The sequence below is a fragment of the Balaenoptera borealis genome (genome assembly GCF_965194805.1).
Source record: "Balaenoptera borealis genome assembly, chromosome: 18".
Taxonomy (NCBI): domain Eukaryota; kingdom Metazoa; phylum Chordata; class Mammalia; order Artiodactyla; family Balaenopteridae; genus Balaenoptera; species Balaenoptera borealis.
In genome coordinates this window covers 18,914,955-18,940,434 of record NC_138877.1, presented here as the reverse complement: position 1 = coordinate 18,940,434, position 25,480 = coordinate 18,914,955, and the positions used below count along the sequence as shown (strand labels likewise).

The 25,480-nt window shown below is 42.7% G+C and overlaps 1 protein-coding gene and 1 long non-coding RNA gene across 9 annotated transcripts in view; one reads left to right on the top strand and one right to left on the bottom strand.

Annotated features, from left to right (window-relative positions):
• LOC309615662 (uncharacterized protein) overlaps positions 1 to 25,480 on the bottom strand; it is a 70,497-nt gene that overhangs the window by 27,369 nt on the left and 17,648 nt on the right. For 6 of the 8 annotated variants that reach the window (XM_082365724.1, XM_082365722.1, XM_082365723.1 and 3 more), the window contains exon 1: positions 23,882 to 25,176. The exons of the other annotated variants lie outside the window; for them this stretch is intronic. In XM_082365724.1, the coding sequence (XP_082221850.1) occupies positions 23,882 to 24,170 (289 nt within the window). In that variant the 5' untranslated portion in view covers positions 24,171 to 25,176. Of the gene's footprint in view, positions 1 to 23,881; positions 25,177 to 25,480 lie in introns of those variants that run through there. 8 annotated transcript variants of the gene reach the window in all.
• On the top strand, positions 4,235 to 25,232 carry LOC309615727. Its single transcript, XR_014237025.1, has 3 exons — positions 4,235 to 11,367; positions 11,690 to 22,211; positions 25,173 to 25,232. It is a non-coding gene; the product is annotated as an uncharacterized lncRNA (long non-coding RNA).

The following is a 25,480-nucleotide window of genomic DNA, read 5'->3' as shown; positions in this document are numbered from 1 at the left end:
ATGTATGTTCTGGCATAAGCTCCTTATCTCTTTGCAGGACAGTAACAGTTTCAGCACTGGCTACCTGCAGTAACACTGCATCAAATGGTAGATAGAACCCAGATCTACTGGCCCACTGCTTTTTCAAAGGTTAGATTGAAATCACTCCTCTAATCTCTTCCACGAGTTTTGATTGGTATAGATTTTCTTACTTTTTTGGGGATCAATTTTGGTAAGTTGTGTTTTACTAGGAAGCCATGGATTTTTCTCTATATTTTCAAAGATATTGCTGGAGTGTTACACAGATTTTCTTATAGTTCTCTAGATCTCTTCCATATCACTTTTGATTCCTAATTGAGCAGATGGAAGAGCAAGCAGTAAAAGAGATTGAGAAGAAAGGGTCAAAAAGATTAGGGTTGGGGCTTCCCTGGTGGCGCAGTAGTTGAGAATCTGCCTGCCAATGCAGGGGACACGGGTTCGAGCCCTGGTCTGGGAAGATCCCACATGCCACGGAGCAACTAGGCCCGTGAGCCACAACTACTGAGCCTGCGCGTCTGGAGCCTGTGCTCCGCAACAAGAGAGGCCGCGATAATGAGAGGCCCGCGCACCGCGATGAAGAGTGGCCCCCACTTGCCGCAACTAGAGAAAGCCCTCGCACTGAAACGAAGACCCAACACAGCCATAAATAAATTAAAAAAAAAAAAAAAAAAAAGTGTATAAAAAAAAAAAAAAGATTAGGGTTGAACCAGGAGAGATGAATATTATGCTAGGCACTGCAGGTACAAAGATATGCCAAAAAAAACCCCAAAAACCAAAAAACAAAACAAAAGATATGCCAAGCGTCATGCGGCTTCATATGTTGTCTCTTTCCATTATCCTGAATTACTTCATTACTAATTGCTATTTGAAGAAGTAGCTACTGCTCTGCTTCTTCTGCTTGTGGAAAATCTAGATAGAGGCTTGGCCAAGGGTTTTTTACTTTTTTTTTTTAAATAAAAAAATTTTTTTAAGAAAGAACACAAACAAGGAACTTCCCTTTGCATTCAAAGCCTGACCTTAAGATTTATACAGTAAAGTCAGTACTTATATATTACTCACTAGTATTAATAATATTAAAGTTTATTTACTTACTTTGGACTTGAACAATTCATCAGTTAATCAAGATATTACAATTACTCATAAAATAAATTGGTTCAATTTATATTTATAAACATCTTGTCTTTTTTTTTTTTTTAAGAATACATCTATCATTTTATTACAAAACCATTCTTTTGGCATTAGTTGGTAATAGCAAGATACTGTGAGTGTGGCAGAGCAGCTCTAATGCAACAACTGCATTCCCTGCTTTTGGAACGGAAATGTAAGTTACTCATATCCTTTACATACAAGTTACTTGCAATTATTAACGCTGCAAATCCTGACACATATACCATTTAGGGAGGAGTTGATGCTAAGGGGTTAGAGTAAATGTTGAAGGCTTCAAAAGTTCCTTTATGAGACTTTCTGTTTCTCCTCACTCCCCCTAATTACTCTGCTTAAAAAGAATCAAATTACTTAGAACTAGTCTGAATAGCAGAAGCTTGTCAGTCTTTTAAGAGACATTTCAAGTCCCACTGTTTCCATAACATATTCCTTGGCAAGTCTAGCCTGAAGTGATCTCTCTCCCTCCACTGAACTTTCAGACCTATAATCCCTACAATTTATTTGTCAATTAATTGTATATTGTACTGGGACATCTCTTTTTGACTTGTTCTCTTTCTCTTCTTTCTTTTTTTAAAATTTTATTTATTTATTACTTATTTTTGGTTGCGCTGGGTCTTAGTTGCTGCGCGCAGGCTTTCTCTAGTCGTGGTGAGCAGGGGATACTCTTCCTTGCGGTGCGTGGGCTTCTCATTGCGGTGGCTTCTCTTGTTGCGGAGCATGGGCTCTAGGTGTGCAGGCTTCAGTAGTTGTGGCACATGGGCTCAGTAGGTGTGGCTTGCGGGCTCTAGAGCGCAGGCTCAGTAGTTGTGGCATGTGGGCTCAGTAGTTGTGGCACATGGGCTTAGTTGCTCCGTGCCATGTGGGATCTTCCCGGACCAGGGCTCGAACCCATGTCCCCTGCATTGGCAGGTGGATTCTTAACCACTGCGCCAGCAGGGAAGTCCCTGTTTTTAAACTTTTAAAATAACCTTTATTTTTTAGGCAGATTTACAGAAAAACTACAAACACAGTGCAGACTTCTCATATAACTCCCATCTGGTTTGCCCTGTGATTAACATCTCACATTATATGGCACATTTGTTACATTTAATGAACCAATATTGGTATGTTATTATTAACTAACGTCTATACTTTATTCATATTTCCTTAGTTTTTGCTTAATGTCCTTTTTCTGTTCCAGGATTCTGTCTAGAATACCACATTACATTTAGTCATCGTGTCTCCTTTGGCTCCTCTTGGCTGTAACAGTTTCTTAGACTTTCCTGATTTTTGATGACATTGGAAAGTACTGAGAAATACTGGTCAGGTATTTTGTAGAATGGCCCTCTAATGGGATTTGTCTGATTTTTTCTTGTAATTAGACTGGGGTTATGTGTTTGGGGGAATAAGATCACAGATGCAAAATGCTATTTTCATCACATCATATCAAGGGTACATACTATCTGCATGATTTTTGACTACTGATGTTGTCCTTGGTCATCTGGCTGAGGTGCTGTTTGTCAGGTGTCTCCACAATAAAGTTACTCTCCCTATCCCCACTCCTTTCCATACTGTACTCTTCGGAAGAAAGTCCCTATGCACAGCCCACACTTAGCAGTAGGGAGTTATGTTCCACATTGTTTTTTGTTTTTGATGTGGACCATTTTAAAGTCTTTATTGAATTTGTTACAATATTGCTTCTGTTTTGGCCATTGAGGCATGTGGGATCTTAGCTCCCTGACCAGGCGTTGAACCCACACCCCCTGCACTGGAAGGCGAAGTCTTAACCACTGGACCGCGAGGGAAGTCCGTGTTCCACATTCTTGAGGGTGGAGTAGCTACATAGATTATTTGGATTTCTACATGGGAAGTTTGTCTCCTCTCCCCCATTTATTTACTCAATCACGTGTCCTTCTATTTTTTATCAGATAACATGAAAACAGTGTCCAGTTATTGGCCACATGCTTCTAGCCCTCTGCTGGAAGGTGGGCATCCTCAGAGGTCTGCATCGTCCTGACCCACAGAACCAGCCCTGCGGTTGGAACAAGTAGAGTCCTACACAAACTTCAGCAAAGGGTATCCCAAGAAAAAGGACACTTTTCAAAGGAGAGTGAGTTTCCAATATCTAAACTGGAAACTGATGATGAGAAAAATTAGGATGGTGATTTGAATCCATGTAACCCAATAAGTTAAGTATTGTATCATCATCATCATCCTTATTTTAACTTGGTATTCAAGAGAATAAGTCCTTTACCCCAAATCCCCCAAAGCCTCTGCCTCCAAATCTTGTGCTCTTTTGCAATCTGTCCAAATTATATCCACTAATCATTGATTTTTGTTGCTGTTGTTTTTCCTCCTTGGCAGCAGTTAGCAGAATTGAGTTATCTATTGCTTCTGCTTTTGGTCTGTCACTGCCTCTTCATGTGCCTTCCTGCTCCCTTCCTGTACTGTGGGGAGTTTCCTCATGCTTGGAAAGTCTACCTCGGAAGTTCCTTTTCCTTTTTCCTGGACATCTATAACATCTAGAAGAGCTGTACTGCAATAGAAAATTTTGCTATTGTCACTAGGAAAAAATTTATAGAGTAACATTAATTTTCAGGCCCTCAGCTTACCCATCTTCACCTTTTTATTGATAGTACCTCCTAAATCTCCCTCAAACTCTATTTCTCAGTACTCTGGGGCCTCTTCATCTCTTATAAGCCATCCTCCACGGGACCATTATTTTATGACATATTCACCAGGGTATAAACAGGTACTCTTGCAAATTTGTTAACTCAGTAATATTTATTCCATAAGACCTTCTATGATAAACAGTTGTGCTAGATAACTATTAGATAAAAACTTCAGTGTACCATTTTTTCTTATTAAACTTGCATAAACAGGAGTCAAGACCTTTTGGAAAAAAAAAATACTGAAGGTAGAATTTTAGGTAGCAAACAATGAATGAGAAAAGATTCTACAGGGTAACAACCCTCCCAGTTTCCCTGAAATTATACTGATCTCTTACTGAGCATGCCTGGATGAAGGGCTCTGGATGCTACACCTTGATGTGTCCGTTGTGCTCCTGTTGAGACAGTAGCCTAAGGTCAAGACCTGCTCATTAATATAAAGTCAATTATTTGTTTAGTTTATAAACATTAATATTCAGCATTATGTTCTTGAGTCCACTCAGGTATAAGAAGTACACCACTTTAGGTTCTCATCCTAATTCTGCTTTTCATCACTGAGTGATTTTGGGCAAGTTACTCAAGCTCTCTGATCCTCATAAGCCACAGCTGCAAAATTGAGGGCTTGCTCTAGATAACAATAGCTCAGATCTATCAAGTGCTTGCCATATGCTAAATACTGACCTAAGTGCTTTTTGTGAATTATTTCATTTTATCCCTATGAGGTAGGTACTATTATTTCTTCCATTTTACAGAAGAGGAAACTGAGGCCCAGAGAAACTATAACTTGCTGAAGTTTCCTATGAAAAACACAGAATCTAAGTCAAGGCCAAGAGCTAATGCTCTTGGGAGGTACAATTCCAGGGCAACGAGAGTGGGGGGAGAGAGAAGTGAGGCAGGGAAAGTCGGGAAGCAAATGCCAGGTGATGTGTTACCACACTGGCTACTACTTTACCATGAGCCATGAAGCAATTCAACTTGTCTTGCAGCAGGAGCAGCTGCTTGGGCTCATGGAATGACCTCCACACTGGCTGCATGGAAAAACCACAACGCAAAGCGTCCAGTGGAAGGACAAGAGGAGAGCGTTTGCTGTCAGCTCTCCCCTGTCTTTCTCCTACTGACTCAAGTTTGCCCCATAGGGAGTCAATAACCCCACACTTCCGGGGTGTCACCTGGCCTCTTTGGCAGTCACTGCGGAAGCTAGATCCCAGCTTTGTGGGTTGGTACTTTATCAAAGCCTGGAAATGGTGGGAGAAACCATAACTCTAGTTATGTAGCAGGTGGTAGACTTGTGTGGGCCACGTATGGCAGCTGAGGGAAAACAAGAGGCTGAAGAGACAAGTGAGGCCGGGAGATGCATCTGATATACACAAACAGTATGAGATGGAGAGATGATCTCAATCCAGACACTCTGACTCTAGGACTAGAGCACCAGAGATGAGTATGCTACAGATCTCTAAGAGGACTTAAGTGTATTCATTTTTATGTTCAGGTATATATAGGTCGAACGCTTGTCCTCTCAGTGTTCAAGTCTTAGATGACAATATCCCCTCTCTTACCTTTTTTTTGGCTGCACCATGCAGCAGGGACCAGGGATTGAACCCATGCCCCCTGCAGTGGAAGCACGAAGTCTTAACCACTGGACCCGCCAGGGAAGTCCCTCCTCTCTCTTATCTTTCAAACAAAATCCTGTGCATTTCTCAAATCCTATTTGGGTAACAATTTTTCTCCCTCTGATTCAATCACTTCCTCCTCTAAATTGTTTTGTGCCTTGTATATATTTCTATTATTGCATATTTGGTGTTTACTGGTACATACCTGCATCATACCAGGCTGTGTGTTTACTGAGGGCAGGAATCTGTTGTGCTTTCAGATCCTGTAGCCCAGGTCTGCCTAGACAGGGCATTCAATAAATGCCTGTAGAACTAACTGATACACAGTTTTACACTTGAGCAGGTCTTATATTTAATTTTTAAAATTTGGAACTGTTTCAGATTCACAGAAATATTCTAAAGATAGTACAAAGAGCTCCCACATGACCTGTGCCTGGTGTCCTTTATTATTAATATCTAACATTAATATGGTACTTTTGGGGCTTCCCTGGTGGTGCAGTGGTTAAGAATCCACCTGCCAATGCAGGGGACATGGGTTCGAGCCCTGGTCCGAAGATCCCACATGGCATGGAGCAACTAAGCTCATGTGCCACAACTACTGAGCCCGCATGCCACAACTACTGAGCCTGCGCTCTAGAGCCTGAAAGCCACACCTACTGAAGCCCGTGTGCCTAGAGGCCATGCTCTGCAACAAGAGAAGCCATTGCCATGAGAAGCCCGCGTACCGCAACGAAAAGTAGCCCTCGCTCGCTACAGCTAGAGAAAGCCCGCGCACAGCAACTAAGACCCAATGCAGCCAAAAATAAATAAATAAAACAAATTTTTTTTAAAAATGGTACTTTTGTCACAATTAATGAACAAATATTGATACATTATCATTAACTAAAGTCCATACTGCATTCCGATTTTTCTTTGTTTTTACCTAATGTCCTTTTTTCTGTTCCAAGATCTGACATTACATGTAGCTGTCACATCTCTCTAAGCTTCTCTTGTCTGTGACAGTTTCTCATACTTTCTTTGTACTGAATGACCTTGACTGTAAAGGAGTGCTGGTCAGCTGTTTTGTAGGATGACCCTCAATTGTGATTTGCCTGATGTTTTTCTTCTGATTAGACAGGAGTTATGGGTTTCGGGGAAGAAGACTGAGAGATAAAAGTGTCATTCTCATCACACCATATCAAGGGTACAGACTATCACTGTGATTTATCCCTGTTGATGTTGACCTTGATCACCTGGCTAAGGTGGTGTCTGTCAGGTTTCTCCACTCTAAAGGTACTCAGCCCCCCACCCCCCTACCCTTCTCACACTGTACTCCTTGGAAGAAAGTCAGATGTGCAGCTCACTTTGAAGGAGTGGGAGTTATGCCCCACCTCCTGGAGGGCTGAGTGTCTACATAAATTGTTTGGAATTCTTTTGCATGGGAGATGTGTCTATCCACTCCCATGTATTTATTTATTCAATCATCTATAAGTACAGACTCCTGGATATTTATTTTATACTTTGGATTGTAATCCAGTACTACTTTATTTTGTTGATCGAGTGTTCCAAATTTGGCCATTGGGGGCTCTTTTATTTGACTTCTTTGTCCCTTTCACATACCTCCATCATTATGCAATTTGTTTTATTTTGTTGTGTTTAACACTTTACTTTCTAGCCCTACAGGATGCTCCAGGCTCATCTTATATGTCTCTTGCCCTAGTCCTAGAATCAGCCATTTCTCTGAGGACCCCTTGTTCCTTTTATTGAAGAATGGTACTATAAACCAAGATCTGGGCACTCGATGTGCTCACTGCTACTGCAGTGTTGTTGCTTCCAGGCCCCCTCAGTTGACAGAGCAAGGAAACATATGGGGGTATCCTAACTGGGAATATTCTTTTAATCTTACAAAGCACGTTTTAGAAAATCAGAACAATTTAGACTTCTGGCTCTTCACTCTCAGTCTCTTTTGCTGTCTATCCCCTGCCAGTTCTTTTGTGCCAGTCCAGACCAGTTTGTCCTCCCTCCCTTCCTTGCCTGCCCCTGCTCTACTCTCTGCTGCAGTGAGCTAATCCCTGAAGGCTGCATTTCCTAGGCTCCCACGTCCGCTGGCTTCTGGCTGGGTTCTGCCAGAAGCGGGCGGAGGCCAGCACCTCCAGCAGTAAAGGTATCTCCTCTATGGCTCCAGCTGCTGCTGGACAGGCCCACTGTGGTGCTTCTGTCTTCTAGGCCCTGCTGACATCACCTCTGTCCTTTGTCCCTCCTACCTAGAGGTGTCAGTGACTTCAGGCTGTGGTCTCCCTGTCTCCCCACCCTGCACTGGTGGGCATCTCAGCTTCTTCTATCACACATGCAACCATTTCTCTGAATAAATCTTTCTGTTTAAAATACACAGTGCTGGGACTTCTCTGGCAGTCCAGTGGTTAAGACTTCCACTGCAGGGGGCATGGGTTTGATCCCTGGTCGGGGAATTAAGATTCCACATGCTATGTGGCATCGCCAAAATAAAAATAAAAATAAAATAAAATACACAGTGCTTTCTACTTCACTAGTTGGACCCTGAGACAGATATGTGTGTAGTTTCTTATAAAGTGGCTCCAAGGAATGGGAGTGGGGTTTGGGATGGAGAATGAATCCAAAGCTGTACTACGAAGCCAGTCACTGCTGCGGGCAGCTGGGACTTGATCCCACTGGGGATGCCGAGTTGCTAGGGAAAATGGACTTCAGAATTGTAAGGCTGCCTCCAACTGCTTAAAGGTTGCCTCAAGGTGGGTAACTCCTTGTATCTCCAAGTTTTCACACATATCTGAATGGCTCAGTGGGTCCCCACAGGCATGGGTGGTGGCACAGAAGTCCCCACCTCCACCCCAACAGAAATCTAGAGATTCCATAGGCAGCTGAGGGGAGGGGCTGGTGGGATATACGTGCCTGTTTGCTACAGCAATGACTAAACTTTAAAAAAAAAAAAGGGTGGGCCAGGAGGATGTGAGGCAGGCACAGAGGCATCTGATACACTGATACTTTTTTTTTTAACATCTTTATTGGAGTATAATTGCTTTACAGTGTTGTGTTAGTTTCTGCTTTATAACAAAGTGAATCAGCTATTTGCATACATATATCCCTATATCCCCTCTCTCTTGCGTCTTCCTCCCACCTTCCCTATCCCACCCGTCTAGGTGGTCACAAAGCACCAAGCTGATCTCCCTGTGCTATGCAGCTGCTTCCCACTAGCTATCTATTTTACATTTGGTAGTGTATATATGTCAATGCTACTCTCTTACTTCGTCCCAGCTTACCCTTCCCCCTCCCCCTGTCCTCAAGTCCATTCTCTACGTCTGGATCTTTATTCCTGTCCTGCCCCTAGGTTCATCAGAACCATTTTTGTTTAGATTTCATATATATGAGTTAGCACACGGTATTTGTTTTTCTCTTTCTGACTTACTTCACTCTGTATGACAGACTCTAGGTCCATCCACCTCACTACAAACAACTCAATTTTGTTTCTTTTATGGCTGAGTAATAGTCCATTGTATATATGTGCCACATCTTCTTTATCCATTCATCTGTCGATGGACACTTAGGTTAGTTTTCTGTTGAACTTACACTGGTTGAATAATTGTAACTAGATCAGTAAGGACTACTCAGCAGGTATTTATGATGAAGCTGGTGAGAAAATTCAACTTTCTGAAAAAACCATAGTGGTGATAATTTTAAGTAAACAAGCATATTCTTTACCACAAGCATTTTAACAAATGCAATTTTCTCTAACAAATATGCACAGTTTCAAGATTACAATTCAACAGTCCTTGGAGGAGAACTATTAAAATTAAACTCTGACTATGACATGAATGCTATTTTAAATAATCAGAAACCCAACTACATCATGGTTAGCTACAGGATGAATATATATTTAACTTAAATATTATGATAAGTAGTACTTGAATATTCACTAATGTTCTCCCTTGTCACTCTGAACAGGGTAATCACTTTGCATTCTCTAAGCAAGTGTGTTCATTTTTTTTTTTTTCACTCATAGATTCTCATTAAGGGTCAGTGAAACTTGTGGCATAAGATTCAAAATTGGGGAGAGGATTCTGGGAAGATGGTGGAGTAGGAATCACCAGGAATCTGTCTCCCCTCTTAGACAACAATTGCACTGGCAGAATCCATGTGATGTAACTCTGGAATCTATTGAAGGTTTGCAACTTCCAAGGGAAGGCTTGGACAGTAATTGTCATCAAGTGCAGTTAATTTTGGTCAATTTATGCTCTTAGCACAGTAGCAGCTACCCATCTCCCACTGCTCAGCACCTTTGAAGTCAGCTGTGCACATGTTCCTGGAGCAACTTATACACAGCTTGTGGGAGCCAAGGTGGGCAAAAAGCACCCTGATCTCCAAATACTGGGGATCTGTGCTCTGATCACTGATGGCTGCTTCTCATCACAGAGGTGCAGGTAAAGAGATGGGCTGTCACTGTTGCTGACCTCTCCCCACTGTTGTAAGCTCCCCCTACCCAGCTGAAGTGATTTCTGGGGATTTAAGGGACTGGCACCCTTTCTCACCCCCCTTCAGTTTTCTTTTTCCCTTTTGGGAGACAGACATTAAAGACTAGGACATTGAAAAGCAACTGCATATACAGGGAAAATTAGAAAGTGACTGGACATGCTCAGGGAAAGGTGCAGGCTCACCAAAGACTTAAAAATACCTCAAGTTTACACCTCAAGCTGATTCTTGGCACTGAGACACCCTACAACAATAAAAAATAAGCAAAAATAGTAACACAAAACAGCTAACCCTAAGGAAATGTAAAAATATTATTTCCAGAGTTACCCCATTAGTAGATTCAAATGTCTAGTTTACGGGAAAAAAAAAAAAAAAAGCACAAGGCATACAAAGAAATAGGAAAGTATAACCCTTAAAACAACAACAACAGAAACGGTCCTTAAAAAATCTTTATGGCACTGATGGGCAGATCTCCTAGACAAAGACTTTAAACAGCTGTATTTAAGATGCTCAAGGAACTAAAGGAAGATGTGGAGAAAGTTGAGAAGATGATTTGTGAACAAAATGGAAATATTAGTAAAGAGAAAACCTAAAAAAAAAATTATGGAGCTGAAAAGTACAATAACTGAAATGGGAAATTCACTAGAGGGATACAAAGATAGATTTGAGCAGGTGGAAGAAAGAATCAGTGAACCTGAAAATAAGACAAGGGAAATTATTGAGATGAAGAACAGAAAGAAAAATGATAGAAGAAAAGTGAACAGAGCCTAAAGGACCTGTGGCTTACCATGAAGCAGACCAACATACACATCCTGGAAGTCCCAGAAAGAGAAGAGACAGAAAAAGGGGCAAAGAGAATATGTGAAGAAATAATGGCTGAAAACTTCCCAAATTTGATGAATGATATGAATATCAGCATGGAAGAAGCTCAATGAACTCAAAGTAAGATGAACTCAAAGAAACCCACACCAAGACACATTATATTCAAACTTTCAAAAGACAGAGATAAAAATTTGAAAACAGTAAGAGGAGCAACTTGTCACGTACAGGGATCTTCATTAAGATTATGAGCAGATTTCTCATCAGAAAATTTGGAGGCTAGAACAGTGGGCCAACATATTCAAAGTGCTAGAATGGGGAAAAAAAGAAAAAAACACCCAAAACCTGTCAACCAACCAGGAATCCTATATCCAGCAAAACTATCCTTCAAAATAAGGGAGAAATTAAGACATCCCCAGATAAACAAAAAGCTGAGAGACTTTGTTACCAACAGATTTGCCCTACAAGAAATGCTCAAAGGGGTCCTTCAGGGTGAAATGAAAGGGCACTAGACAGTAACCTGAAGTCATATGAAGAAATAAAGACCTCAACACAGGTAAATACATGGACAGTTATAAAAGCTAGTATTATTGTAATGACAGTTTGTAACTCTACTATTTGTATTCTATGTGATTTAAGAGACTGATGAGGGCTTCCCTGGTGGCGCAGTGGTTGAGAGTCTGCCTGCCAATGCAGGGCACACGGGTTCGAGCCCTGGTCTGGGAAGATCCCACATGCCGCGGAGCAACTAGGCCCGTGACCCACAGCTACTGAGCCTGCGCGTCTGGAGCCTGTGCTCTGCAACAAGAGAGGCCGCGATAGTGAGAGGCCCGCGCACCGCGATGAAGAGTGGCCCCCGCTCGCCACAACTAGAGAAAGCCCTCACACAGAAACGAAGACCCAACAGAGCCATAAATAAATAAATAAATAAATAAAAATTTTAAAAAAAAGTTTAAAAAAGAGACTGATGAATTTTTAAAAATTTATTTATTCATTTATATATTTTTAAATTTTGGCTGCGTTGGGTCTTCATTGCTGTGCGCAGACTTTCTCTAGTTGTGGTGAGCGGGGGCTACTCTTTGTTGTGGTGCATGGGCTGCTCATTGCGGTGGCTTCTCTTGTTGCAGAGCACGGGCTCTAGGTGCACGGGCTTCAGTAGTTGTGGCATGCAGCTCAGTAGTTGTGGCTTGCAGGTTCTAGAGCACAGGCTCAGTAGTTGTGGTGCATGGGCTTAGTTGCTCCATGGCATGTGGGATCTTCCTGGACCAGGGCTCAAACCTGTGTCCCCTGCATTGGCAGGAGGATTCTTAACCATTGCACCACCAGGGACACTGAGACTGATGCATTTTAATGAAACAATTGTTAGTCTAAAAGCTAGTATTATTTTAACTTTGGTTTGTAACTCTACACTTCGTTTTCTATATAATTTAAGAGACTAAATCATTTAAAAGAAATATTAGTTTATGTTTTGGGGCACACAATATATAAAGATGTAATTTTGTGACATCCACAACCAAAGGGTTTGGGATGAAACTGTAAAGGAGCAGAGTTTTTTTTAATATTATTAAAGTTAAGCTGGCATAAATTCAAATTAGAGTGTTATGACTTTAGGATGTTAAATGTAATCTCCATGGCAACTACAAAGAATATTGCTGAAGAATATACACAAAAGAAATGAGAAAGGAATTTAAATGTTTCAGTAAAAAAAACAAAAAAACCTAAATACAAAAGAAGACAGTAATGCAGGAAATGAGGGATAAAAAGCTATAATGCATATAGAAAACAAATAACAAATAACAGAAATCAGTCCTCTTTTATCAGTAATTACTGTAAATATAAATGTATTAAACTCTCGAATCAAAAGATTCGATTTGCAGATTTGCAAAATGGATAAAAAAGCATGATCCGGGGCTTCCCTGGTGGCACAGTGGTTAAGAATCCGCCTGCCAATGCAGGGGACATGGGTTCGAGCCCTGGTCCAGGAAGATCCCACATGCCACGGAACAACTAAGCCCATGCGCCACAACTACTGAGCCTGCGCTCTAGAGCCTGTGAGCCACAACTACTGAGCCCACGTGCCACAACCACTGAAGCCCGCGCACCTAGAGCCCGTGCTCTGCAACAAGAGAAGCCACCGCAATGAGAAGCCCGTGCACCGGAACGAAGAGTAGACCCTGCTCGCCGCAACTAGAGAAAGCTCGCGTGCAGCAACAAAGACCCAACACAGCCAAAAATAAATAAATAAATAAATAAAAAGACAAGCATGATCCAACTATATGTTATCTACAAGAGACTCACTTTAGATCCAAAGACATAAATATATTGAAGGTGACAAGATGGAAAAAGATATTCCATGCAAATAACCAAAAGAAAGCAGGGGTGGCTATACTAATATCAGAAAAAATATACCTTAAATTTAAAAAGGTTAAAAGAGACAAAGAAGGACGTTGTATATTAATAAAGCTTTCAATATATCAAGATAAAATAATTATAAACATTTACATACTAATGACTGGCCATCAAAATATATGAAGCAAAAACTGATAGAAGTGAAGTGAGAAACAGACAGTTCTATGACAATAGTTGAAGACTTCAGTACCTCACTCTCAATAATGGATAGAACAACTAGACAGAAGATAATTGAGGATATAGAAGAGTTAAAAAACAATAAGTGAACTAGACCTAACAGACATGCAATTCATCCAACAACAACAGAATACATATTCCTCTCAAGGGCACGTGGGACATTTTTCAGAATAGATCATATGTTAGACACCCACACATAGATTTTAAAAGACAAATATTATACAAAGTGTCTTCTTTGATCAGAATGTAGTACAGTTAAAAATCAATAGCAGAGAAGGAAAATTGGAAAATTCACAAATTTGTTGAAATTAAACAACATATTTTTAAACACTAATGGATCAATAAGAAATCACAAGGAAAATTATACTTAGAGACAAATGTAAACTAAACCACAATGTACCAAAACTTATGGGACACAGCAACAGCAGTGATATGGGGGAAATTTATAATTATAAGAGCTTACATTAAAAACAAGAAGGCTCTCAAACCAACAACCTAACTTTAAAACTTAAGGGCCTAGAAAAAGAACAAACTAAACTCAATCATATGTTTAATAAGGGATTAATATCCGGAGTATACAGAGAACTGAAATTCAACAATAACAACAAAAACCTGATTTTAAAATGGGCAAAGGACATGAATAGACATTTCTCTATAGAAGGTATACAAATGGCCAAGAAGCACATGAACAGATGCTCAACATCACTAGTCATTAGGGAAATGCAAATCAAAACTACAATGAGGTACCACTTCACACCCATTAGGATGGCTATAGTCAAGAAAAAATTGTTGGAGATGTGGAATAATTGAAACACATGTGCAACGTTGATAGGAATTTAAAATGGTACTGCTGCTGTGGAAAACAGTTTGGAGTATCCTCACAAAATTAAAAGTAAATCCCTATGATCCAGCAATTTAATTTCTGAGTATATATCCAAAAGTACTGAAAGCAGGGTCTAATAGAGGTATTTGTACCCTCATGTTCATAGCAGCATTATTCACAATAGCTAACACACAGAAGCAACCCCAGAGTCCATTGATGAATCAGTGTATAAGCAAAATGTGGTATATACATACAATGGAATATTATTCAGTCTTAAAAAGGAAGGAAATTCTGTAAAATGCCACAACATGGGTGAACCTTGAGGACACTATGCTAAGTGAAATAACAAATCAGAAAAATGCACACTGTAGGATTCCACTTACATGCACTACTTAGAGTTGTCAAAATCATAGAGACAGAAAGTAGAATGGTGGTTGCCAGGGGTTGTGGGGAGAGAGCAATGAGGAATTGTTTAATGGGTAAGAGTTTCAGTTTTACAAGATATAAAGAGTTCTGGAGATGGCTGGTGGTGATGGTTGCACAACAATGTGAATCTACTTAACACCACTGAACTGTACACTTTAAAATGGTTAAGATGGTACATTTATGTTACATGTGATTCTGCCACAATAAAAAAATTGGAAAAAAAATGAAAGGGAGAGAACAGGGGAAAAAAAAAAAAAAGAATCAGCAGTAGTACTAACCCCAATTGAGTCAAAGCATTTGAAAAAGGTTGTTTTAGCCTTTTAAAGATTCCGTATCCAGCCTTGTCCTGCAATTCCAAATGCTGTCATTGAAGGACTGCCCACACTGGAGACTGAGGAGGGAAAAGGGTGATGCCTCACAGAAGGGCATGAGGGTGCCAGCTCTCAGCCCAGGATCCCGACGGGCATAAACAGTGTTTGTTTGTATCTAATCCTAGTTAATGGCCTACATTATAAGTCAGGAGTTTTGCAAGCAAAATCAAATTTCTGGTTTCTTTAGATAAACTGGAAACTCTTTCAACCCTGGCCCTGCAATCTCATGTGACAATGGCAGAAGCTGGCCAGTGGAGGCCCCTTAAACTGGGCACATGCTCTCCTCTTGGACACAGCCCCTGTCTGTGGACGCCTGGTCATTCATGTTCCGCTGGCTCCAGTAGGCACTGGAGATAAGGAGATGAGAGGGCATGTTCAAACACAGGGGCGGCCCCAAGAACAGACCAAAGGACCCAAGCACTCAGTACTCTCTCTCATACACACACCCTTGCATCCTAAACTCCAGCTGTAATGAAGTCCTTTAGTTCCTTTCACTTTTTCTCCTCCCAGCCTTTGCTCAAATTGTTTTCTTGCCTGAAATGCCCTCCCTCACCCCCTCCCATTCACTTGGCCAATTCCTACGCATCCTTCATGATGTCAGTTCCTTTAGGGAGCCTCCTGGGCCTCCAGTAACTGGGTTCAATTAGTAGACATACAGGTTCAGACGGATGCCAGCGAGGCCCCTAATAACTGTGACTTTTAAAAGGCAGATGTTTATTCTCTTTTCTGGGAGGGTCCTGTCTGGTGTGGCCCTCCCCAGTACCCTGGTTCTTCTCTCTAACTGCTCCACCATCCAGGGCTGACTTACCCATTGGGTGGCGCAGCAGGCAGTGCCCAAGTCCTGTGATATTTTTAGGGGTCCATGAAAATGTTTAATTTTAATTTGGTTTAGAATCAGAAGAAAAACATGAGTATAATAATAATGAATATATAAAAATGAATCCAGCCTGGATTACATGTGCCATTATATCGATGCAGTTGTAAAATATAACTTTTAATACTTTTTTATGGAGGAAGGGGTCCACAAAGGCAAAGATGTTTAAGGCTCCCCAAATTCATAGAGTGGTCCGGGCCCCCATCCTGGGGGCAGTTATGATTGTCTGTATGTCTACTCTGTCTCAGCAGTGAGCTGAAGGGAGAGAAGAAGGAAGGAGGGGATGTGACACTTCTCTTTAAAGGGCATAACCTGGGAGTCGCACATATTATTTTTACAACCATTGTCCAAATCTCAATCTCATGGCCACACCCAGCCATAAAGGAGGCTGAAGATGCAGTCTTTATTTTGGGCTGCCTGGTGCCTAGATAAAAAGTCTATTGTGAGACAGGAGAGCTGCTAGTGGGAGAACCAGCTCCCTCTGCTGCAGTGACCTTTCTAGATGTTTCCCTGGTCCTCATCCAGCACATGCTGTCCACTGCCATAGCCCCCCCCCTTGTAGCCACCTCACTTGTGTACATACCTGACCAGGCCGTTGGCACTGAGTTTCCCACCTCTGGGCTAAAGAGATTACAGTGTGTCCAAGGGCAGACAAGAAGGTCAGGATGAGCTCTCTGTTACAACTCCAGTGCTCAGCATAGAGTCTGACTCACAGGTTACTGAAAAGAGTTCAGATTGATGCTTCTTTCCTAACATTTAATTTTAAAACTTTGTAGCCATGCACATATAATAGCACTCATTCAGCCTCTGATGGCTCAAGAACCAACAGCCTAAGTTTTCTGCCCTTTCTTTGCACCATATTTCCTCTTAGCCTGATTTCTTTGGTTTTGATTCTAATTTTTGTTTTATGAGACCAGACATGAAGTCTTCTAATATTCAACATTAAAGTTTAAGTTATACCATACTAGATAGGTAATTTTCCACTTGGTTCGCAATATTACAATACTGACTCGTTTTAAAAAAACTTTTTATCAGGAAAACTTCAAACATATCTGAAAATTTTAAAGGGAGAGAGAATAGTGAATTCCCCTACACATCTATCATCTAGCTTCAACAATTATTAACTGACAGCCAACCTTCTTCAAACATACCTCCACCAACTTTTCCCTACCATCAGATTGTTTTTAAGTCAATCCAAGACAATATATCATTTTATCCATAAATATTTCAGTATGTTTGCCTGTATCAGTTATTCATCACCGTTATAACAAGCCACCCCAAAACACAGTGGCCTATAACAACAATTTATTTGCTCACACTTCTGCAATTTAGGCTGGGCTCAGCTGGGTGATTCTTCTAATGGTCTCCCCTGGTTGATTCATGCAGCTGTGGTCATCTAGTGGCTTGAGTGGGGTGGGCAGGTCTAGGATGGCCTCCCTCACTGTCAGGGGTCTTGGTGCTGGCTTGTCAGTGGTGGCTCTCTCTCCATGTCATCTCTCATCATTCAAAAGTCTGGCTTCGTTCCGTGGCAATGGCAGCATTTTAAGAGGATGTAAGTGGAAACTATGAGACCCCTTGGGGTCTGGGCTTCCGAACCCACACGGCATCACTTCCACTTCATTCCATCAGTCTAAACAAATCACAACGTCAGCCCAGACACACGCGGTGGGGAAGTGGATGTCTTCCCTTGACGGGAGGAACTGCAAAGTACTGTGGCCAGGTTTTTCAATCTACCACAGTGTCTCCAAGACAAAGCCTCTGGTTTTGAAACAACCACAATTACACTGTCAAATCTAAAAAAATTTAACAATATAGTATAATCACTTATTATTGATTTGTAACTTCAGAATTATGAAACAAAAATGGTGTTAATACAAATATAATGGTGTTCTGGGATATTGCTTTTTTTTTTCTTGGTAAATATTATTAATGTGGATTTGAACCTGAAGAGAAAAACAGTGATGTAAATCTCCAAGATTTAAATTTTAATGTGTCTAACTGGCACCTTGAAAAAGCAATGTAAAAAAAAGTAAATGTTTCATGATTAGAAGACTAGGGAGCCTCTTCTGAGAAATTACGTATTTAGTTCACTGCAATTTGATTTCTAATTTGCTGAAAAATAATGCAAATGGACTATGTTTATTCATGTTGTAATTTCTGAGAGTTTAGAGAGACAAAGAGAAACTAACTGGGGCGGAATCCCCAGCCTCCTCAACAATAATCCTAAGTGTGCCTTTGTGATAAGCCATGGCAGCTGCGGACCACAATGACTGCCAGGCTATAAGTGGCCCACAAATCCAGAATGCCAGGAAGTTGGCCAGGTGCGGGCTCTGTCCAGCGAACAGGGCTTCCTCCAATGTCATTTTTAATTGTAGAGTCACTCTATTAACGGTCGAGGTCATAATTACATAACTGGTCTTATCAACAGCAAAAAGGATTCAAAACTAATTTACAAAAAAATAGAGAATTCCTCCCCCCCCCCAAAAAAAAAGTCTAAGGCGACTATGAGCTCTTCAGAGGGCAAGAATTCCCAAGAAACTTGAGAGGCAGCACTGAATAGCAGGAGTCATAAGGTTTAAGAGCCCTGGCTTTTATAGTCAGAGGCGGCTTGGCTCCCTGTTACTGTACGGCCTTAAACAAGTTACTTAACCTCTCTGAACTTCAATTTCCTCATAGCATGGCTTTGAGAGTTATATGAGACAATGTGTATAAAGTACTTAATGGCAAGCCTGGCACATTTAATCACGAGATACATAATGGCTATTATTGGGAAACATGTATCACTCATCTTTATACTCCTAAGATCCTGTCAAAGTGCTCAGGGCAATGTAGATGGTCAGTTAATCCTTGCTCAATTAACACTAACGAACTTACTGAATGTCGTTGTGCTAAAGATGCACATTATTTCCTGATCAGCACCATTTCTTTCTTGGAAAATTTGCCCCTGCTCCTCCCTTAACCCATCGGGTCTCACTGCGGCTATTTGGCCAAAATTGATTTGCCAACAGTGGACACCAGCCTCAGACATAGCCCATCAGATGGTATTGGGCCCTGGAGCTGCGATGTCCTGAAGACCCAGAGGTAGGCAATCCACGACTGTGGAGTCAAACACAGCTCACTGCCTGACTTTGTAAATAGAATTTTATTAGCGCACGGCCACACCCATTCACTTAGGTATTGTCCATGGCTGCTTGTACACTACAAAGGCAGAGTCAAGTTGAAGAGTTGCAACAGAAAGCACAGGACCTGCAGAGCCTAATTATTTACTACCTGGCCCTTTATAGAAAAAAGTTGGCCCCATGATGTAGACCAACAACTGGCAACGATGTTTTGCCATTTGTATATTAAAAGGTAAGCAGAAAAGGTCATCTGCAGAGAGAAGTGGGAGAATGGTACGGACAACAGAGCATTTGGCCACAGAAAGCAAGAGAGCAGAGAAAGGAGTGGCAGAGACAAGAGAGGCTTGAGGAGGACTGGAGGGTCCACTTCCAAGGGGGCTGCTCTCGAGGTTGGCAAGTAGTGGACGGGAGGCCTTGGTTCCTCCCCCAGTGGACCTCTCCCGGGAACTCCTGAGTGTCCTCGGGAGATGGCAGCTGGCTTCCCCTGGGGCAATGACCTAAGACAGTGCCTTTTATGATCTAACTTCAGAAGCCACACACACACTGTTGTTTCCACAATCCTGTTGGTTACTCACAGGTCAGGCCTGTTCAGTGTAGGGGGCCTGTGCACCAGGGCAGGAATACAGGGAGGGGAGAATCACTGGAGGCCATCTGCTGAGGCCCCTCTGAACTCCCCACTGGGATTCAGTGAGACTCTGCTTATCTTATAAGAACTGTCTCCCTCTTTTTCACTTGAGATGACAAGTACATTTCTATATCCTTGCAATAAATGAACCCTAAGAAAGCGATGAAGAATGAAAAAGACATATTATTTGTCCCATCACCTCTTATCAAATGAAGGGGTCTCTGAGGTCTTTGCCTTCCAGGGCCCTTCTTGGTAACCTCTGTCTCTTCCTGGCATGCGGCACTCCAGCCTAGACCTTACTTATGCAACAAGAGTGGCTGTCAGGCCCTGGGGAGACTGCCACAGACAAAACAGAAAAAGACCCTGCTCCCCGGAGCTTACATTCCAGTGTGGGGAGACCAACACTAAAGAAATAGAGAACATACCAGGTGGAGATAAGCGTTATAAAAATAATTAAAGAGTGAGTGTGTGTGTGTGCATGTGTGTGTGTGTGTGATTTTATAAAGGGTGGTCAGAGAAGGCCTCTCCACTGAAGCGACATTTGAGCAAAGACCTAAATAAAGAGAGGGAGTGAGCCATGAGAATACTGGAGGAAAGGGGACCCGGGTGATTTGCTGGGAAGCCGAGAAGTGGGCAGTAGGAGTGGGATGTGGGATCAGGGAAGAGTCTTTTAAGCTGGAACTAGAACATGTCCGGTAGCCAAGGAGCATCTCATGATTCAGGGATGGAGGAGAGAGAGGGATGAAATCCGGAGGCTAATGAAGGGCAACGGCCTCCAGCAGAGCTGGGACCCTTCTCTCATTGTAACAGGAGGGAAGATGGGATGTGGAAGCAGGTTGAAGATGTGATGGGAAGATGAATTCAGTATGACTGCTTCTGGGATTCCAATGAAGTGTGAGGCTGAGCGACGGGCCACAGGGATTCAGAAGGTTTGAGGAGAAAGAGAAAGATGATGAATGAATTTCTGGTGATCCAGAAAGCAAACCACTAGGACAGCGCTTCTGAACATTTAATGCGGAAATTAATTACCTGGGGACTTTGTTAAAATGCAGATCCTGATTCAGTAGGTCTGGGTGGGGCCTGAGCTTCTGCATGTGCAAAAACTCCCTGGTGATGTCCGTGCTGTTGGTTCAGGACCACCGCTTAAGTAGGAAGGGAAATACATAGGATTTGTGGGCAGTATGTAGGGACTTTTATGGTCTGTGGCCATGAATTAAAGTGAGAACACTCACCCCAGCTGGTGTTCTTTTTTGGGTGATTGGGTATAGGAATAGAGTAGGGGACAGCTGAGAGTTAGTGGTATTTACGAGGAAGTGCTTTTAAAAATATGCCATTTAACCTAAGCTATGATGGGTGATGAAAAAATGATAAGGCCAATGACTCACGGGCCTCGATGAGGTCAGAGAATTGCTGGGATGCGAGTGTTAGAACCAATAAGCCAGAAGGAGAGGAAGAGGTGGTCAGAAGTGAGGGGCTTCACAACCTAAATGTCCATTGACAGATGAATGGATAAAGATGTGGCACACATATACAATGGAATACTACTCAGCCATAAAAAGAAATGAAATTGAGTTATTTGTAGTGAGGTGCATGGACGTAGAGTCTGTCATACAGAGTGAAGGAAGTCAGAAAGGGAAAAACAAATACAGTATGCTAACACATATATATGGAATCTAAAAAAAAAAATGGTTCTGATGAACCTAGAGGCAGGACAGGAATAAAGACCCAGACATAGAGAATGGATTTGAGGACATGGGGAGGGGGAAGGGTAAGATGTGACAGGGTGAGAGAGTGGCATGGACATATATACACTACCAAATGTAAAATAGCTAGTGGGAAGCAGCCGCATAGCACAGGGAGATCAGCTTGGTGCTTTGTGACCACCTAGAGGGGTGGGATAGAGAGGGTGGAAGGGAAACGCAAGAGGGAGGGGATATGGAGATATATGTATACGTATAGCTGATTCACTTTGTTATACAGCAGAAACTAACACAACATTGTAAAGCGATTATACTCCAATAAATATGTTAAAAAAAAAAAAAAAAAAGAAATGAGGGGCTTCAAATTGGGACTTAGAAGTGACGACAAGGTCAAGCATATGACCCCCAGGATGGAAAGCTACAGATCACTCAAGGTGAGGTCAGGAACGTAGAGGCCAAAGTGTTAGATGGATCATTCCCCACATAGTGACAGAAGTGGTTGGTGAAAATGAAGATAGTGAGCTCAGTACTCAAGTCCTTAAGGAACAAGGAGGCAGTAGATGAAGGCAATTGGAGGGTGGCATGAACTTTGAAGGAGCTTTGTGCCAGCACAAAGGGATACAAGACAGACACAGTTCCCTTTCTAAGTGCAATGAGAAGCCATGAAGGGTTTCAGACAAGTGTTATAGACCAAATGTTTGTGTCCCCCCTAGATTCATATGTGGAAATCCTAACACTTAATGTGACAGTATTGGGAGGTGGGGCCCTTGGGAGGTGATGAGGCTCCACCCTCATTAATGGGATTAGTGCCCTTATAAAAGAGCTCCCTTGCCCCTTCCACCATGTGAGGACAAGAGAAAAGACAGCCATCTGTGAACAAGGGAGTGGGCCCTTACTAGACACAGAATCTGCTGGCACTTCGATCGTGAATTTCTCAGCCTTGAGAATTGTGAGAAATAAGTTTCTGTTGTTTATACGCGACTGAGTCTATGGTATTTTGTTATAGTAGCCTGAACAGACTAAGACAGCAAGGAAGTGACATGATCCAACTGAGATTTTGCAAAGATCTCCCAGACTGCTATGCAGAGAAAGGACTGGAGGGAAGTTCAGTGGCATCTGGAGGCTATTACAGTTATTTGGTTGTCAAAGTGTGGACTCCAGGGGGCTTCCCTGGTGGCGCAGTGGTTGAGAGTCTGCCTGCCAATGCAGGGGACACGGGTTCGAGCCCTGGTCTGGGAAGATCCCACATGCCACGGAGCAACTGGGCCCGTGAGCCACAATTACTGAGCCTGCGCGTCTGGAGCCTGTGCTCCGCAACAAGAGAGGCCGCGATAGTGAGAGGCCCGCGCACCGTGATGAAGAGTGGCCCCCGCTTGCCACAACTAGAGAAAGCCCTCACACAGAAACGAAGATCCAACACAGCCATAAATAAGTAAATAAAGCACACCTAGTATAGTGTAATTTAAAAAAAAAAAAAAAAGTGTGGACTCCAGCAGCATCAGAAATGCTCATTCTCAGGCCCCATCCCAGACCCACTGAATCAGAAACTCTGGGGGTGGGGCCCTGCAATCTGAGTTTTAACAAAAGCTCTCCCAGGGATTAGACGCAAGTTGAAGTCAGACAAAAGAAAGTGGTTTGGATTAGAGCAGTGGAGAGAGAGAGAACATGGAGCTATATTTCACTGGAGGAAGGACCAGGACAGAGGAAGGACCAGGACAGAGTATGGGATGTGCGGGTGAGGGGCAGGTTTCTAGGAGAAAGAAAAGGACAGATGCAGTGCTGTGCACCGGAAAGGGGAGGATGGAGGAGGAGCCAACTTGCTGGGCAAGATCAAAAGTTCACTTCTGTCCATGGTATGGGGCAAATATGCTCTGGAGAAGTTGCTGGGAAGTAAAGTTGTGGGTAAAAACCACACTAGTTCCCAGCAGGAAGTTGGAGATGTGCTCCTGCAGGAAAGCTGCACTGGCCACTGTGGGACACAATGTGATGTGTCATCCATGGCTAACAGTCTGGCCAAGTGTCAATATTTCACACTTGTAGTTGGGGGCATGGTGGAAAGAGCACTGAGTTTGGAATCCAGAGGAGTCAAGCCCCTGGGTTCAAGTCACTTCCTAGCAAGTCACCTCACTTCTGTGATCTCCAACCTCCACATCCCTGCAATGGACATACTATATCTGTCCTGTCTAAAGGGTCACTCTCAGAGTCAAATAAGAATTCATTGATAATTCTAAATTATTTTACAAATGTAAGGGAAGCAGTATTCTACTCTCATCATTATTATGAGATTCTAGTCTCAGAACAGGTCTCTGTTCAGTAGCTGCCCCCTTGCTGGGATACGATGACAGTGGGAAGATGACCAATCCCTCCAAATACATTTTCCTTCCTGGTTATGACCTGCAATCTACTGTACAAGGTCATTTCTTTGACTGGACTTTGTGCCCTGGTGAAATACAGGTACCTCGGGGAAGGAAACACTCTTTACAAAAAAGATTTACCACATACCACATGCTTGTGTTTTACACCCATCACTTCCTGTGCCCAGCAGGAATTCTGTGCACTGGACATTACTATCCTCATTTTACAGACAAGGACGATGGGCCTGGAGACCAGGCGACTCACCCAAATGTACAGAGCTCCTGATGGGCAGAGCCAGCCCCTGCCTCTTGTGCTGCCTCCTTCTGGACACCTTGCTCTTCCTGCTCCTGCAGCTTTGGATGGATGGGTGAGGACGCTGGGCACCAGGCTGGGGAAGGGTGCTCAGCCACGCACGGGGAGAAGGAAAGGGTGCTGAGGCCTGAAGATTAGATTCATCAGCACTACCCAAGGCACCGGAATTGTTCTGTAGACTTTCTGCTCTTCTATTATGACTTTCATTCACTAGCACCTTTCCAGTGTCTTTGTTCTCCATGACACCCAGTCACATTTACTTAGATATTGGTGATGGCATGTTTGAACAAGGGCTAGGGAGGGCCTCAGAGGCAGGCGGGCCTCCCTGAGGCCACTAACTTATAGAACAAATGCACAGCAAGGGGTGGGGGGCAGGAAGGCTGTCTCGGCCCTGGAGTCTTTTTTCCAGGGATCTCAATACAGTTCACCTTACACACAGCATTATGCTTGTGAACTTTAGTGTGGGCAGGAGAGATGTTAAAGTTGTTTCAAAGCTGTAGCAGTTGATGACACCAGCTTGTAACACTTCTTGTGGAGCACGGGCTCTAGGAGTGCGGGCTTCAGTAGTTGCGGCACATGGGCTCAGCTGTTGTGGCTCGCGGGCTCTAGAGCACAGGTAGTTGTGGCACATGGCCTTAGTTGCTCTGCGGCATGTGGGATCTTCCAGGACCCGGGCTCGAATCCGTGTCCCCTGCACTGGCAGGCGGATTCTTAACCACTGCGCCACCAGGGAAGTCCCAACACCAGCTTGTGACATGAGAGACCAGCAGAGTCAGAAAGGAGCCTGTGTTCCTTGTTGTACAAACACAGAAGCCAAGGGCCTTGTCCACAGGCTCAATTTGGGGTTGGTGAGTGCAATAGAGAGGACCAGAATTCCAGCCTCCTGTAATCACTCCTATACTCTTAAAAAGAATTGCTACAAGACCAAACAACAAAATGTCCAGAAAGAATTGGCATCTTTTTCATGAGTATGTCCTGCATTAAAGAGTGTTTTCTGAATGTGCACTTGGTGCCAGTTCTCCCGTGAGCGCTGCCCTGCTGGATCACAACTGCAGATACCTAGCAAGGTATACTTCTCCATGGTTTGCATGTTGTGGGCCCTGAACTATTGGCAGGATGGATGGGTGGGTGGGTGGATGGATGATTGCAGGAAGGAGCTGGAGAATATCACCTGGACAGCCGCAGAGCACAAATTCAGTGACACAGAACATCAAATTAACAGTAGTTATTTCTTCTGGCACAGGAGACCATGTCTTGGAGGAAGAACTCTGCCGTTGGCCAGCAGTGTAGACATCAGCAGTCAATTACATGTAGTTACTGTTGTTTTTTAATGTGTCCTGACTCCTTCAATGGAGAGGCAATAAACAAAACACTTGCTCCTACACTGTCCTATATACTCCTTTGAAGTGACTGTGAAAATCAACCATCCTGAGGGACAGAGAACAGGAGAAAAGAAGGAAAAGGAATTAACCCTCAACACCTTCACTTTCAGAATTAGGGTGGTAAAAAACGAATAAATAAATAATTTAAAAAAATCACCAGTGGATGCAA